This window comes from Anguilla rostrata, chromosome 16, assembly GCF_018555375.3.
Source record: "Anguilla rostrata isolate EN2019 chromosome 16, ASM1855537v3, whole genome shotgun sequence".
NCBI classification, from domain to species: Eukaryota; Metazoa; Chordata; class Actinopteri; order Anguilliformes; family Anguillidae; genus Anguilla; species Anguilla rostrata.
The window spans coordinates 19,009,010-19,025,857 of NC_057948.1; the positions used below are offsets into that span (position 1 = coordinate 19,009,010).

At 43.6% G+C, this 16,848-nt stretch overlaps 1 protein-coding gene across 2 annotated transcripts in view; it reads right to left on the bottom strand.

Moving 5' to 3' along the window:
- LOC135241652 (uveal autoantigen with coiled-coil domains and ankyrin repeats protein-like) overlaps positions 1–15,727 on the bottom strand; it is a 57,750-nt gene extending 42,023 nt beyond the window's left edge. The window contains exon 1 of one of the 2 annotated variants that reach the window (XM_064312202.1): positions 15,494–15,727. In XM_064312202.1, coding sequence (XP_064168272.1) covers positions 15,494–15,541 — 48 coding nt within the window. In that variant the 5' untranslated portion in view covers positions 15,542–15,727. The remainder of the gene's footprint in view (positions 1–15,493) is intronic. The other variant, XM_064312201.1, reaches the window with a different exon arrangement.
- Between the last annotated feature and the right edge of the window lie 1,121 nt (positions 15,728–16,848).

The following is a 16,848-nucleotide window of genomic DNA, read 5'->3' on the forward strand; positions in this document are numbered from 1 at the left end:
AATTGAAAAATGGCAGTAAAATTGAGTAAAATTACGGCAGTCTGAAAAAGCTAAAGGGAAGATTACTAGAATTAACCTGTTATTTTACCCGGATAAAAAGTGCGGAAGGTGATTTCCAGTTTGCTTGTACTGTATCACCAATGTTAATTATGCAGAACTACCGCATACCTCACATAACTGTATCAAACGTTTTGAGTCAATTACGACGGGCTAACAAAGAAAATCCGGAAGAAAATATTCAGCAACCGAATTAATCCGTTTGAATGTTTTGGTAGCCTACGTAATATGCTGTCCCAGCACGAATGCTTAGCATTTTATAAAACGAATACTAAAGCAAGAAAAGAACAGAAGAGCATACGTTATAATTCCAAGACGTTCATAGGCTATAACCAAAAGTAGGCTAGTGCGCCGCATAACATACAAGTTTGATTTGAAGTTATTATGAAAATAAATTGGTTTGCCGCTGCATATTTTCAAACATGGCGGGTAATGGCGGAAAATAAATACAACACAAACGCTACGAGTACTCGACCAATCAGAAATGTTCAGCGCTGCAAGCTCCACCCAAAAGGTTCCTGTACTTTCGGAAAGTACTACCCCCCGAGCAGGAACGTTTTGGGGGGTAAAACAAAGCCCCCAGAACTAAATTTAGACCCTAGTTCCTGCGGTGGAAACGCACTGAGTTCCTCAAAAGGTTCCTAGTTCCGGGGTATAGTTCCTGCGGTGGAAACGCGGCTAATAACAACCCCCCCCTCCTCTGCCTCCCTCTCCCCACCAATGGCCTGCTACCCTGCCCCAGCCCACCCCAGGAGGCACAGTAATCTCTCCCACATGACCGCTGGAGCATCTTCACGCTTCTCAGGCACCTCCGGAAAAAAAAGGAGGCCACAAGGCACCATGGGAAAAGCAGACAGACCCTGCTGTGAAGCCCTCACGGTGGGCCCATGGGCCGCAGCCTTAATCCTGAAAATGAAAAGGGGACCTGAACACCAGCGCTGGTGCAGTGAGCTTCCTGGACCCCCCGGGATCAGTCAGACTAGCGTGTCCAGCCAGGCTTGAAAAAACACGCCGGATTTTCCAGATATGAAAAATGTACCTACTCCTATCGATCTTTAAAGTTTCTCTCCCAGGCTACTCACGTGAGCAGTGCTTTTCTCAGGGGATTTCACTGCAGCACACTGAGGAAAGACAGTCTGCCTTATTTAAAAGCTGCCATGGGCTGCACAGATTGAGGCCAGTGCTGGTCCCTGGGCTTGGAGCCAGAGCTGGCTAAAGCCAACCTAACCCCGGAGCCAAACTAAGGGTCTTCTTCTAGTTCTCACACTCTTCTGCTGAGGAATCTGAGGCTAAAGCAGAGTGCAGAGATTGGCTCAGATTCTTCTGTGCTCGTTACCTGCTCAGAAGGGGGAAAGGAGGGGAGCGAGCACAGGGAGTGGTACTGCCTCTTTGATGTCATGCAGGTCTGATGTCACGCAGGACTGATGTCACAGGTCTGCCTGCAGGGGGGCCTCAGCAGACCCCTTCCACAGGCGGCGCACAGCGTACGCTGAGCACACGAAGCAGCGCCGGATAGTCAGGGGCACCGCAGGCCTGGGGAAAACGCTCTCTGTCTGGAAGCTCAAGAAACCTACTTAGTCTGGAAAGCCGGCTGAAAAACATTCCTTCACTGTTGTTAAGCATATTGTGTTTCAGAGCCTGGCATCAGAGGTGACGTGCACGGACAACGCTGTCTTTCGGCTTTCGTGCTAATCCAGGGGCAGAAACAGATGGAAATAAATGCATTTGTGTTCAGCCCGTTTGACGATGCTAAGCTGGAAATGCTAAAAGTTTTTTCAGCCTCACATTAGGAATCGCTACTTCTTAACTGATTTGAAAAGCAGTGTGGAAACAGCAGGTTTAAAAGGTTCTGCGCTGCTTCCTGCTGGAGGGTCTGAGGGATGCAGATGAAGGGGAGAGTAGGCCCTCTGGCAGACAAAGGGGAGGAATGCAGAAACCGTTTAAAAATAAACAAAGAAGCCACCAGGTGCTGCAACAGGTATTAAAACAAGCTGCACAATCGCAGGTCCGGGGAAATGGGACGTGACGAAAACAGCTGATATCAGATATGCTAAGCTCCACCAAAGCCAGGCTTTGCCTTAGACACTTCTTTACTGATGGTCAAAATCTTACACAGCTGTGTGTCGTATAATTCTGGAGTGCTACACAGACTTATGAATGAACGGATGTACGAATGGAACCTTTCAGCTGTTCGGTAGTGCCATTGTAATTTAAGGGTTTTTGGATATTATGAAACTAACCAGGACACTCACTGACACTGATAGAACCAAATATTTCAACTGTTATAGTCTCAATATTGTTCAGTATTGCTCAGACTCCTCATAAGTACAGAGGAATTTAAAAAATCAGAAAACTGAAACAACAATAACAGGCAGTAAGATGACTGGAGGGAGAATGCAGGCTCTTCATTGGTCAGTCTGTTACGTTTATGGACTTCACATCAGTTTGCCTTCAGAGAGAGTGCAGGCCAATTCATCTTAATCCATCTTGACTGTGAAACACAATACAATTCCACTAAAATACACCTCCCTTCACAAATCTTGTCGCATACATTAAATGAGACAGCTCAAAGTCAATGTTGAGGAACACGACCTGCAAGGACACTAAGAGACGCGCCGTACCCCAGAGCAAGTGTTCTCCTATGATAGAACAGATACCAGGGTCATACATTTAAAAAATATATAAATACATTTATTTAAAAAAAAGACTACAGAATACCAGCGCTTATATGACAGTGTATTTTGGGCTCTCTTTTCTGCATTAAAAATGCAGAATTTTGCATTAATGGGACTACCGCCAATGCTCAAGCCAAGTGTCACTTTTTATACCGACACAACACTGTGAGCTCGGAAGTCTGTGTCCGTTCCAATTCAGAGCTCAAAAGTTTCAGGCTGAGTGGCCTGATTGGCTGTGACCCCGATTATGAGGACAGTAACTGGGCCACATCAGAACAGCTTCAGTATGAAGCCAAAGCTTTGCGCACTAAGGGGCATTGGCATTTGGTATTAAACTAGGGTACTAAAATTTTAGTTTTTAAGGTTAAGCTTTTAAGGATAAAATTTAAGCTTTTAAGGTTTTTAACAGGTCTTTGTTTTCAAAGACCAGATTAGAACATTATCTGGGTTCCACTAGTGGAGCAAGTAAAAAAGGTAAGCAATTAACTGAAAAATGGCAGTAATATTAGTGTATTAATTTCAGAAAGCTTTCTAAAGCCCTCTGTCTCTCTGTATGACCCGCAGTGGGATAACACGTTAATTGTTTCAATATCGCTATGGTGAAGCCTTCTCTAATAGGGCCAGCCATGTCCACTCCTGTTTTCCTTCCCCTCACCATCGGCTGTTCTCGGCATTGCAATAGAACCTGGCTCATTGCTGCCCATGCAGCTGTATTTAAATAGACCAATTTTCCCACGCTGTTCAAAACAGAAGGAAAAGCAATCCATTAGTCCATCTCCTGTCTCAGGAAGAGCACTGTCCCATCAGCACTGGGGTAAAGCCCCTGCATAAACACACATTTCCCTGCTCTGTGATGTGGAAAGATTGGCAGTGAACCGGGTTCACAGACGGGTGCGCAGTGAGCTCTGATGCGTACAGAGCGCCCGGGAAGTGTCCCACCCCTCATTTTTCACCAGGCGGCTTGGCGGGTCCTTTCTGTCTGGCGATGGCATACCGTTATGTTAATCCATCTGTAGCCGGGCGAACATTTTTTGATTATCTACCTTCCGTATTTTCTGTTCCCAGCAGCAGAAGAGCTTGAGATCAATATATCACCTGTAATCTGAACTATCCGTAATAGCTGTAATGCCTCCTTCTTCCACGCTGCGGAAAAACTGTCTACTCCGCTTATCTTTGGGGGATGACGCAGGAACACGTCTGCATCCCAAGAGCATTAGCGAAGGCTTTTGTGAGCCAAGGCATTTGTGTAAACCTGCATTCCAGTGCTGGGCAATATCAAATCAATTGCGCTGATAATTAGCGGGGCGTGGAGCTGCAGGAATGCAGTCCCGCAGCCCTGCTGCACCCGTCACAGGGAGCTCAACCGCCAACGCCAGGCAGCAGCCCGCAGTCCTTCCCGCGACTGCGCAGACTGTGAAAGCAGAGACGTTTCGGCAGTCTCCCCTCCCTGCCTCAACACCCCTGTGTGCTGTAAGAGGACCCCACTTCAAGGGCACGGTACTGATGGCCCTGTTGGAAGAGAACGAGGGAGGGAGGGAGCAGACTGCTGGAAGAGAACGAGGGAGGGAGGGAGGGAGGGAGCAGACTGCTGGAAGAGAACGAGTGAGGGAGGGAGGGAGGGAGGGAGGAGCAGACTGCTGGAAGAGAACGAGGGAGGGAGGGAGGGAGGGAGGAGCAGACTGCTGGAAGAGAACGAGGGAGGGAGGGAGGGGAGCAGACTGCTGGAAGAGAACGAGGGAGGGAGGGAGGGAGGGAGGGAGCAGACTGCTGGAAGAGAACGAGGGAGGGAGGGAGGGAGGGAGCAGACTGCTGGAAGAGAACGAGGGAGGGAGGGAGGGAGGGAGCAGACTGCTCTTCCGTGTCAGCGCAGGCGGGTTCCATGTGGGACACCTCTGCCGCCCTCAGGCGCGCGAGCCACAGGAAGCTCTCGCCCAGTCCCAGACCCGCCTCTCCCGAAAGCGTGAGGGAACTTGTCAGACAAAAACTCGCTCGTAGCCCCACCTACACCGAGAGAGCTGCTGACTGATGGCTGCATCCTGCCCGTCAGACCGCCTCAGGAACACATGCGCTCTCTGGATTCACATTCTCATGGCTAAGAAAGAATTCAGGGAGGGTGCATCTCCTGCAGAGGCTCAAACTCATTCCACACCACAGATGCACAGATACTAGTATCTGTTACTGTTTAAGGCAAGCTATTGGTTTCAAGTTGCAGCCTTGCAATCTTGTACATCTAGTCAACACACAACCAGAGAGGCAACAATTAAACACAAGAACTGATGGAATTTATTAGGGATGGGTACGTGCCGAATCGATCTTTTTTATGTTCTCATAAAGGGTATGCATGTAGAATTATGTGTAGGAACTTGGCTCCATTTATTAAATTATCATTCGACTTACACAACTTTTTACATAGTATTCACATTGCATCCCTTTATACAGAAGGTTAAGTACCTTGCTCAAGGACACAACGGCAGTGTCCTACCCGGGAATCGAACCTGTGACCTTTAGGTTACAAGACCAGTTCCTTACTCATTACACTACACTGCTGTCCAAGTATTGTTCCTATTTCAATAAAACCATTATGCTTTTTGCAGCTAACCATTGCATAAGTGAGATAATGACTTCAGTTGGACATTATGCAGTTTGGATGTTCTTCTCGGAGGAAAACTGCCCTCAGCCTCGCCTCAGGCAGTTTACTACCTCCGCCTTCCGCATTCAAACTGCATAATGCCCAGCCCCTCGGTCATTATCCCCTACAAATCAACACATATGCAGTACAAGTCTCACTGAGTACATTCAGTGACTTAATGATACACTGTATCCTAAGTGGATGTGCTTGCTAATTTTCTTGGAAAAAATAATTACAGGACAAAATTGTTAATTTAAATCATTAAAATATACAGAACATCTAATTTTCTGGGAATAATTCTCTGACTAATTTGCTCATAAATTTGCATTTATACACAAAGGGTAATCCAATCCAAACTATGAACTGCAGTGGATGTACATGTAAAACTGCTTTGTGGAAGGCTGTTCAGATTATGGCTTATAATAACATGGTATCTTTACAATATATAGCATTACACAATAAAGAACCTCATAGTAGGGATGTGAACAATTTGTCAATTTGTCAATCGTCAGTCATGAGCAGGCAGGTTTAAAAAAAATAATAATTTTATTCTCAAACCGTTCAAAATATGTGCTGCCAAATTTGCATACGACACGTCAACATCCATGAAGTTAACCCACCTAAGAACCAAATATCCCAGGCCAAGGGATCACAGCAAACGAGCGGCCAACGCCACAGCGAGACCTCACGAAAGGCATGCTCCCTGTAAGCATGGTAGAGGGCGCAGGATTTTGGGACCTACTGGCCTCTGTGGAGCCCGAACATACTCCTGTGCAATGTGCTGTTGTGTGAAAAACCATCAAATCTCGACTCGAATGCAGTGGAACAGCCGCCTCTCTCTGCACCACTCCAAGTCCCAAGTTAGGATAACCATCTATGAGTGGACAGCACTATCTACACAGTGTCTCACGTGACTATAACTTGAAGATTGGGTTATGTGTTCAATAAATGGACAGGGAGTGTGTTCTCTGTATCACCAATTCAAATTCAGACTTTTATTTGACAGGTATCACCACTGATTTATGAGGGGCTACAGCAAACTGGGGCAGCCAGGTTGGGGAGGAAGAGCCAGAACAGAGACCACAGACATCCAATATGCCTCTAGTAACCTCACTGGGATGCTACTACAGGCAGTCAACCAATTAGTACATTTTTAGCAGCAGCAGATTAGGCTACAACAGTGCAAATACCATCATATACAGAGCCACTTCTGCAGGCTTCTCTGGGACACTTTCTGGAGAACATGAGAAAAACTATTCCTAAAGGCATATTTCGGGTGAGTGCTTTGTTTTTCACTTCGGCAAGTTGCTCTGGAGGAAACTGAAAATGGACGTGATGTTCCAGGAATAGGACGCAGCGAGCCTACAGCAGCCAGCCTCACGAGCAGCAGACAGAGCCCCGAGTTCAGTCCATCACCGTGCTCCCAGTCCCTGCCATTCTGCAGCGTTTGCTAATGCCTGGATGACCCGCACTCCACACTGCACATTTCTCAGCACTAAGGGGCCCTCAAGCACTTCAACAAAATGTCACAGACATACCCTCCCCCCCTCCCAACCCCTCCTCACCCCCTAAAACCAGCCAGTGCCGGCTGCATTTACCACACACTGCCCACAAGAAATCAATCCTGCAAAAATGGTTCCTGTGTGCTGTAGCCCCACATAGGCACATTTTAAACAAAAAAGAAATATCAAGAAAAATGGGGGGGGGGGGGGGGGCAGTAATTCAAAGAAACAAATTGTCCTACTTGGAAGAAAGTAATGGATTCTCTAAACAGGTCGAATGAGTGTCTAACAGTCTCAAGTTGCTACAGCACCAAAAGCATCTTATTTACAGGCCATCGACAGTACACCTGCCCACACACTGCAGCCTCAAGTGGAGTGTGCTATGTTGGGTTTTTTTTTTGGTAAAGAACTTAGCTATGTTTTCAAAAATATGGTGTATAAAAAATGCAAGAACGTAGACAAAACAGGACAAGAAAGTTATTTTTTTTGCTATTGTATTTGTCACTGAAATTAAGAAGACTTGGTTGAAATCTAAAAAGCAAAGAATCCAAATCCTTAGAGCTCTTAGCAAAGCTTTTTTGGGAGCTAAAACACAAGGAAAGTTCCAGATACATCCCAGATTCAAAAGCACAGCAGCCCTGAAGACTAGATTATTCCAACTATTTGGCAATGGAGATTACCCCTGGAGTCATATCAGAAAACTCCTTGAAACCATTGTTTTTTTTTTCTCTCCACAGTTGTGCTTGGCGAATACACTCAGAATATCTCCATAAAAGGAGTGTCCCTGAGCACAGAGCAATTCATAATGTTGGGACTATACCACTGCACACCTCCCAGGAGAACCACAGCTCCTCCCTGAATGTTCAGACAATCCTTCACCCACTCACCAAGTTTCACTCACCCTGACAGCAGACACACGTGCATCTCCCTGTCGGATGTGCTGAGAACCAGCCATTACCGTAAAATGCACTTCATACTGTAATCGCCGCCCGCCCCCTCTGTGATTGCATGGTAATTTTCGATGGAAAGAGGACTGCCAAAAATATGAGCTCAAAGTCATTAATTCTGTATGAATTATTACCAAGAGGTGAAGATTAGAGAAACCGTGGGCACATAAACGCATGTACCTGCTTCCTTCATTATTGCTGCATGCAATTCCACCTAAGCATTAGGAACACTGACAACCCCCTACCCCCTATACACACACACACACACACACACACTCAAACACACTAATCTTCTGTTTCAATTCCCAGAGTTTTCCTCACTCCGAGACCTAAAGCACAAGTGTGTCACCAAGCGTGAGACTCCTGCATTGGAGCAAACTGAGTGTGCGACCCTTCTTTCTTTTTAAGTTTTTTTTTTTTACGTTTTCCTCCAGCAACATTTTTTCCATTCCAAGCCCATTTGGTGAAAAGCGAAGATCAGCGCAGCGAGAGGCAGGAACATTCCTCTGAAAAAATATGTTCCTACAGCAGCATGTAGCAGTTCATTCTGCGAGTCCTCAGCACCAATATAGTAAATCACAGAGGGTGATGCAATACTGCATTCCAAACTTCACAAACAATAAAACGGGCTGTAATAAAATCACAAATCACAAGTGTACTTGTAAAGGCAGGGTTCCAACCGTGGGAGAGGGGACGGACAGGACTGGCGTCTTCTCACTTACCGCAGTGTTTTTATTCCCTCCCTGACCAACACCCCCGCATTCACAAACTGTAAAAAAACCCATTCACCCTGAAGGGTTTTCAGAGCTTTCACACAACTGGCCTATACAAGTCCAAACTCAGAGGGACAAGGGTGGGGCACGCATTCACATTAGGTCAGCTGAATTACCATGGGCTGGTTTGTAAGACTGATGCACAGACTTTTCTAGGGAGGGTACGGCACATTCCTTTGTCTCGATTATGTGAAGAGCTGCAAGTACGGAGGACACCACCTGTGAAGCACGAACAAGCAAAACCACTGGCACAAACGTCAATTTCGTCTACACACGTCAATTACAGCTACACATGTCGATTACGCCAGCACTCATCGGTTACACCAAAGTCAAATCGATTAGCATGCTAGCTATCCACTGTTTCTAGAGGCTGCTTCTCCGAAGGCAAAGCTCTGCTAACCGCCTGACGCGGCCTTGGGAAGCGCTGAATGGAAGTGAAAAGCGAAAGCCTTGCTAAATAAATGATATGGCCGTTGGGAGTAAGGGTTGGGCACTTTAAGTGAAACACTTCCCTGTGTTTTGGGGGTGACTCATTCCGGCTGCGCCTCAGCCTCTACGCTTCGCTCGTGGGCTCCCCGGCCCCCGCATGAATGCTCGTCATTGTCCCCCTCCAGCCCCATTGATTACAGCTGCTGAAAAGATGGCTTGTTTATGGACTGTCGCCCAAACACCCCAAGAGCCTCACTGCCATTGGCTGAGGCTCTTTCTAATGCAAATGGCTCGATGGAGGCAAGAGAGCTCTTTTCTCTCAGCATCCACACGGTGGTTCGGGCTGAGCGGAATCTCAAAAGCACAACAACAAAAGTGCTGATGCATGAAGATGTGAGGGCGGCCTCTGGCTGAAATTGGGCGCGTCCTCCGTTACAGGCCTGTGAAAACAGGAAGCCGTCCCGCAGTGGAGCAGCTCATCACGGCTCTGAGGACATTCCCCGTCAGCAAATCCAACAGACAGCAGCTGAGGAGAGAGAGCAGCCTGCTGCAGGAACAGGACAGGCACAACTGACTGCAGTCACCTCCAAAATCAATACGCTACATAAAACGACAATGGTCCCTGACTGAGTCTGTTCATTTCCACATCGAAAATGAACAGACTCAATGAAGAAATGTCATTTTCACATTGGCTTTAGAGCAAAACAACTGCACTCATCCAGCCAAATGCAATACTCCCCAACCACTGCACCAAACGGACAGTGACTAAATGAACACAGAGGGGAAACAGCACTGGAGAAGGCAAGAGTGGCACTTTGACTGATTTCATAAGTGCCTTTAATTCCAACTCCAGCTGCCAGTCCATTAAAGTTTCATTACTTTTGTATGCATAAGCATATAATAAATGACTATGAAAAGTCCCAATGAAAAAGTCACCGCTTCGCTCTGATGGGTTAGCGCTGAACGTTTGGGGCTGCCAGTAACACAGAGCAGCGCACCGACGATACACCACACACAGAGGCTACAACCGCCAAAATCCAGCAACGTCAGCACCCAGAACCATGCAGTCCGGTCAAATACACAAACACCTGTCCCTGACCCTTATGATGGTTGTTACTACAAGCACACTACTGCCCCAGACTTACTCATTTGCATGGGGTCGAGTGAAATATCTTCAAAGGGGGCACACGCAGCTGTTAGCCCGGCACCATTAATGGCTGCCCTGGGGGCCATTTACTATAATGAATGGGCTGAAATCACATTTGTCAAGCTTCTCTGGTGAGCGAGATGAAGCTTCTTTACACTCGGCACGGGAAAAAACAGATTTAAAAACAATTCTTGACCATACATTTTGATTTACTGATGCCAGCGATGTAATTGGACAATATCAAGCAAAGGAGGTCCCAATGACCCAGACACAAAAAACAATGAGTTGCACCAAATTTCAAAGAGAGGCTAAAAGTGTACATTCCCGGAATATGAAGTCTGTTACACCACTTACATACAATTTCCATACAAATGAGGACAAAGTGTAGCCTATGGATTTAACTCCAAGATATGAAAATAAGCCAGTGGGAAACGTTCTAGCAAAGAAACGCCATGACAGCTGAGGATACATGCCAAGATTACGGCAACATTTTATCATTTGATTACAGAACTGATGGGACTAATACACTCTCACAGTTCCCCACCCTTCCCTCTGTAGTGTGCACTTCTAAATAGGCCAGACTCAAAGGAGCACCGATAGATTGCCATGCGTGAGGGTAGACACAGGGGAAAGGGCAAAGCTGCATGGTACAGGGTGTGGTCCATTGTTCTGTGCCACTGCCATCGCCCTGGCAGGGCACCTGCTGCCCCACCAAATAAAAATAAAAACACTAGTATGCATCATGTTTCTCTATATAGTACAGAATTCATATTCATTTACATTTTTTTTTAACTGTATCCAGTGCTTTTCGTAGTGGAGGAGAGGAATTTATATGCAATGCAACGTCTGATGAAATGACAAAGTGGTTGTAGTTTGTAACTGATTCTTTTAATTAATAAATAAGAAATGAAACTGCCATTTTAGAATGATGTCATTGCAGAAGATTTGTTCTCTATTCTGGACCACACCAGAATATATCAAAAAACAGACATTATGTCCTGTACTCTACATGGTGCTTCAAAATGATCCAGCTCAGCAAGCATACTTTTCAGATTGCAAAACACCTTCTTGGAACATTGTGGAATGTTACAAAAGTGAAGAGATGCTGATGAAATTGACCTGAATCTAACTGACTATCATGACATGTTGAGGGTCATCCTTTTGCTCATGAAGTCTAGCATTATCTATGAAAAAGCCATTTTTGTTTCACAAGACTTCGCAGAATTTCATAGTCTTTCTTTGGCAAAAATTTCTTTGGCACAAAATTTCAAGTGTCAGCTTCCTGCTCGTTTCCCCAAAGTTTACACAGTACGAGGCTTTTTATCATTAAAGAACACGCAAACACCTGTGGACCAGCAGTGAGATTCCTGGTATCCTTCCAACCCCAACAGAAGACACTAAGGAACCATTTCATTTTATCAAGGCCTTTTCTGAAACCAATTAAAAACTGGTTTGGTGAACTGGACAAATCTGCATTATAAATGAATGCCATACGCAGAATGTTCACCATTTACAAATACAACTACAGTGATTACTGCTGCTTAATTCTAATGACAATGGCACTTGTTGTGGGTAGTCAGTGGACAGTGTGTCAGGTAGCATATCAATCTGCATATTACTTTAACAAAAAGAGTTTCTGAATGAAGCAGTAGTTTTACTGACCGAAAGTAACGATACTGTTTGTATATATCTGCATGGGTGCAGTCAAAATTTGTGATTTTTCACATTTGAAAACGTCTCTGAGAATCATTATATGACCATGGCATTGCCCAGCTGTGCGACTGTAAAAAAAAAAAAAATATATATATATATAATAATCTGAGACAGTTTAAAGAGAGATCTATATTTATAAATAGCCAACCGTACTTTAAAACTGTGAGCAGCTAAAGTGAAATGAAACCTTATTAGTATCTTATGGTCTATATAGGCCATCAGGCATTCTGGAAGTTCCAGTCAACTAGATTTGAACACAAAGCTCTAGAGTTTGTCGACAATTTACAAGAAAGAAATGTGATCATTGCACAGCATTGATTTGAACTAAAAATACAGGCCCTTTGTTGTTGAACAGCCTACTGAGAGATGATTGCAGGTTTGGCACATATTCAGTGTTCTACACATCTAATAAGCATTTAACTTCAACCGTTTATGGTTTCAGCTAGTCAGTTAAAGCTTAGAGAAAAAACACAAGTGCCACACTTCTGCATCCATGACAATCAATTTTAATTTACTCTGCAGAATTGTTGCAATGTCTCTGCAATTTAACTAGGCACGTACCAAAAGGGCAAGACGTGGCCTAAGGGGTAATCAAGCTTTTACATATTACAATTAAACTGCATTCAAAACATTCCCTCTGCCGCCTGGAACAGTTAGATTGGATGTGTTTTCTTTGCACGTGGGAAGATGAAGGGATTCAACCAAGGGACAATGCTATTTTAATATTAACCTTAGAAATTTACATAATTTCTCATTTACAATTTAAATTTACATTTCTCAAAATTACAATTCAAATTCAAAAATGTTATTTGCATTTTTGCGATCTCAAATATTAATATTTACATTCCATTTGTTTTTAACCACCTGGGATGAGTATCCATCCATTCCAGAGGGATAAACGTATTGGTGCAGTTCAGGAAATGCATTTTAATTTTCCAATTTGCATTATCATTTGAATAAAGCTAATAATATAGTGCACCAATCTCTGTTTAAATGAACTGAGAATGCAAATATAATGAAATGACAAAAGTACAAATGACATTATAGAATTTTAATTTTGAGACGAACTGAGCATATATAAGTGGGAGATTTAAATTCAAATGTAGGATTACATAGCCATTTTACATATCAACCTACATTTTCATCCATCTCAATACCCAGTCAATTACTCATTCAGTACTGTCACTGGAACTAACCATGCCACCATTCAGTGTGTGACACTGGGTCCATTTCCTGCTATGACAGACTGAACATAGGGCTGCCTGCCAAGCAGATCCTTGCTAACTGTATGTGCCACCTGTCCATGTTAGCTGCATTCTAATCTCTCTGACAGGACAGACATCCCCGGATACACATTATTGCATTATGCCACAGAGCATTTATCTGGGAGCAATCAGAAAGCAAGCCATCCAGCCATCACAGGACGCGCTCAGATTGTTTGACTCGCTGGGCACCAGGGTACAGTGAACTAAATGCACTAAATGGCTTTTCTAAGCAGCTCCAGATGTACAATTTCTTTGTTGTTGTGATAAAAGGGCAGGGTCATAATTTTCATGGTCATGACAGTTGTCCGCACAAGGGCCCTAGATTTAAAAACTCACACCATTAAAAATTGTATAGCAAAAACATCCACACTGGGAATAACTGAAAGAGCACAAACACCCACATCAGTAATGACTGGGTTCTGGAAAACACCCATACGAGTAATTACTGGCACAGCTAAAACACCCAATTTAACATTATACTACATTTATTTTGCAGACACTTTTATCCAGAGCAAAGTACAATGTAGGAGTAAGTGCATTCACCTGATTTAGCCTCCTTGTCTAATAATATTCCAAGACCAGGAACTATATAGGCTATGTAAAATTACTAAAGCAGTAATCCAAATCAGAAATTACAAGCCACAATTTTTTTTTTTTAAACCATAAAAATACGATAACCGGAACTAGTACAAAAGGTATGGGTCTTTAAGGGTGTGAACATGAAGGGAACCAAGGTGCAGACTGAAAAGGTGGGTGTTCAGGTAGCATCAAAAAATTCTGCTGACCAGACCACTGTGGGAAGTTTGTTCCACCATTCAGGGGCATCAACAGACAAGCACTGTGACAGGGAAGAGGAACTACAGAGGGAGAGGAGAGAGCAGAGATCTGGCCAGGGTGAAGCTTGACCGGAGGTGGTGGACCTTCTTTCTGTTGCCCTGTAGGCTTGTGCCAAGGTTGTAAACTAGATTTCAGCAGTTATAGGCAACCAATTAAGTAAGATGAGGAGGAGTGTGACTTGGGCACATTTAGGGACACTGCAGACAAGTCCATTAACTGTGTTCTGTATTAGCTGCAGGGGGTTAGTGGAACAGGGAAGGAGATTGGCAAGAAGGGAATTGCAATAATAAGGAGTGTTAGAGTACCACTCCTGGATTTGGAGAACAAACACAGCAAAATAACAAGGACAGCAAAACATTCTATAATGACTGGGAAAACAGAACAATAAGACACTGTGGTAGGCTATTGACATGATTTTGTGACGGCAGGTGTACTCCAAATAAATTTAATAACGATGTGCTGTGGGCTGTGGGTGGAGGGGATCTTCGACTGCAACCTATAACGTGATCATTGGTTTATTGGTTTACACTGTCGCCTGGCAAAAACAAACAAAACAAACAAAAAAAACTAAACTTAAAAACACTCGTTGAATGACAAAGGGTCACACGGGATACTACTAGAGCGTTAATGTTAATATGTCCAGATTCAGATCTGGAGATGGCCTCTGCGACAACAACGAAAAGCAGATTTGTTTTTTGTTTTTACATCCAGCCTAGATCAGAACGTTGAATCTGATGGGTCAGACACAAAAAAGCTGAGCGGAGGTTCGTTATCGAGCAGGTTTGCAATTTAGCAGCTTAGCCATAAAATAGGCCAATTAACCTAACCATCACTAGCCTGCGGTTTACATGCGCTCGTCTGCAGTAACTGAGTTTTAGTCAGTAGTTCGGATGAAATCTACGGAGTTATAAAACAATGTACTGGGTGTCCACAATGACAACACCTTCTCCACGTAACATAGGCTACACGCGCATGCAAAACCGCATGCGGGCGACCGCACGTACTGTCGGATCGGAGGCAGTCTACCCCTAACCAAAGTACGTATTTGTTCAGAAACATTCTCATGTCCATGGCACTAGAATACAAAAAACAACTTTATGGTTAATCCGTCTTTGATACCTTATGAGCAGGCCTAACGTTAAATTAACGTTTCGATTTGCCGAACTGGCGCTCAACCACCACCTGGTATTGATCTTAGTTATTGCTTACCCTAGCTACCTTGCTACAAAGCACCTTAGCCACTGAAAACAATTGACACCCGTAAACAAAAGCATATTTGTTTTTATTTATTTTAGTAACAGGTAGAGGCTCGAATGTCTGAATTTAAACAACTCACATTTTAAACAATAATAAGTAACCTAATGTGCATAATGTAAAGTGACGATTAACACATTTCAACTTCACTCTCGATCCTTCTCTGAAGAAATTACTGCTTTCGACCTGCTTGTTACACACTTCAGCCACAGGTGTAACTTAAGAGTACTCTTAAACACTGATTCAAAGTTTGCATTGAACTTACGTTGATTGTAACTTCGTGCTTCTTCAGTCGATACTTCAGACTCTTCATATTTACCCCTTTCCTTGAGAACACGTTCACAATTGTTCTTTGTAGATAGTGATACTGAACACCAAAGGCAGTATTTACAAACTTTCTATCTATCCAGCTTTCTCTCTAAATACTGGATAGTTATGTTACACTTTTACCTGACGCCCAAACCACAGGCTCCCGACCTGTTTTAAATATGACGGTTCTGTCATCCAATGATATGAAAACATATGCAACAACCTTTAGTCTGTAGCCAATCAGCTACATTTTGAGGTGGGACTTCCTTTATTTTGGAATTTCAGGCGACAACCTGGGATGTTGACGTGACGTCGACCCGGGTGTACCTGCAAATGGTCCGACTCACTGTATTGGTAAATTATAAGTTTTTGTTATTGACATACAGCTGTAGCAAAATGTTTTTTTGTTTGGATGTAAACTTTAGTAGCTCACACATCACACAGACTGGGTGTCTTATGTGTGTGAAAACCACAATAATTAGTTCTTTAAACCATGAAAGCATTCATTTTCAAAAATGAAAATGTCTCCCAAGTTCCACAGGTGAACACAGGTTTTCATCTTTACAATTTTTTTCCGTATCAATTCGGCCCACTTATCTATGCAATATGAACATGTTTGTCAGGGGTGTGGTCTCACAGACAGAGATCATACTTCATTAGCTCTGCGATTTTGTAGTTTTTCTTGTATCTCTTGTGAAATAGTCAAATGTGAGACATGTATCTCTAGCCTGCATTGAGTAATATTTATTTTGTAAACATCACAAATTCAAACTCAAAATAGGTCCCATTTTGAACGGTCCCATGTTTTGTGTGTGTGTGTGTGTGTGTGTGAGAGAGCATGTTTCCAGAGAGCATGTTTCCAGGTGCATTAGCAGCCACTTATGAATAAGACATAACATGCTGGAATGAAGATAAAGCAATTTTGTATGAAGTATGGGAGATCTGTTTCTGTTCCTTATAAAGCTAACTAGCTTCTTTTGTTTTTTGTTATCTCATCAGAGATTAGAATATTTCCAAGCCAACAATTCTACATTTAGGCCAGCTTCATTGGTACCTTTGTATACAGTAAAGGGTTTGTAAAACACTCTGCTTATTTTCAAAAACATGAGGGCTTTATAAATGTATGGCAAAGGTACCAGAAAGACATTATATTTAAAAAAAGATTATATGAGGATTTTTCTTCTCCCTGTCAAGCAGACAGGACTTTCTTATATACTGTTTTTTGAAAAACAGATAAGTGTTGTTGTGTGACCCATGTTCCACAGGAGGATCAATGAAAAAGTCTGCTGTAGTCATATGACTGAAGTGACA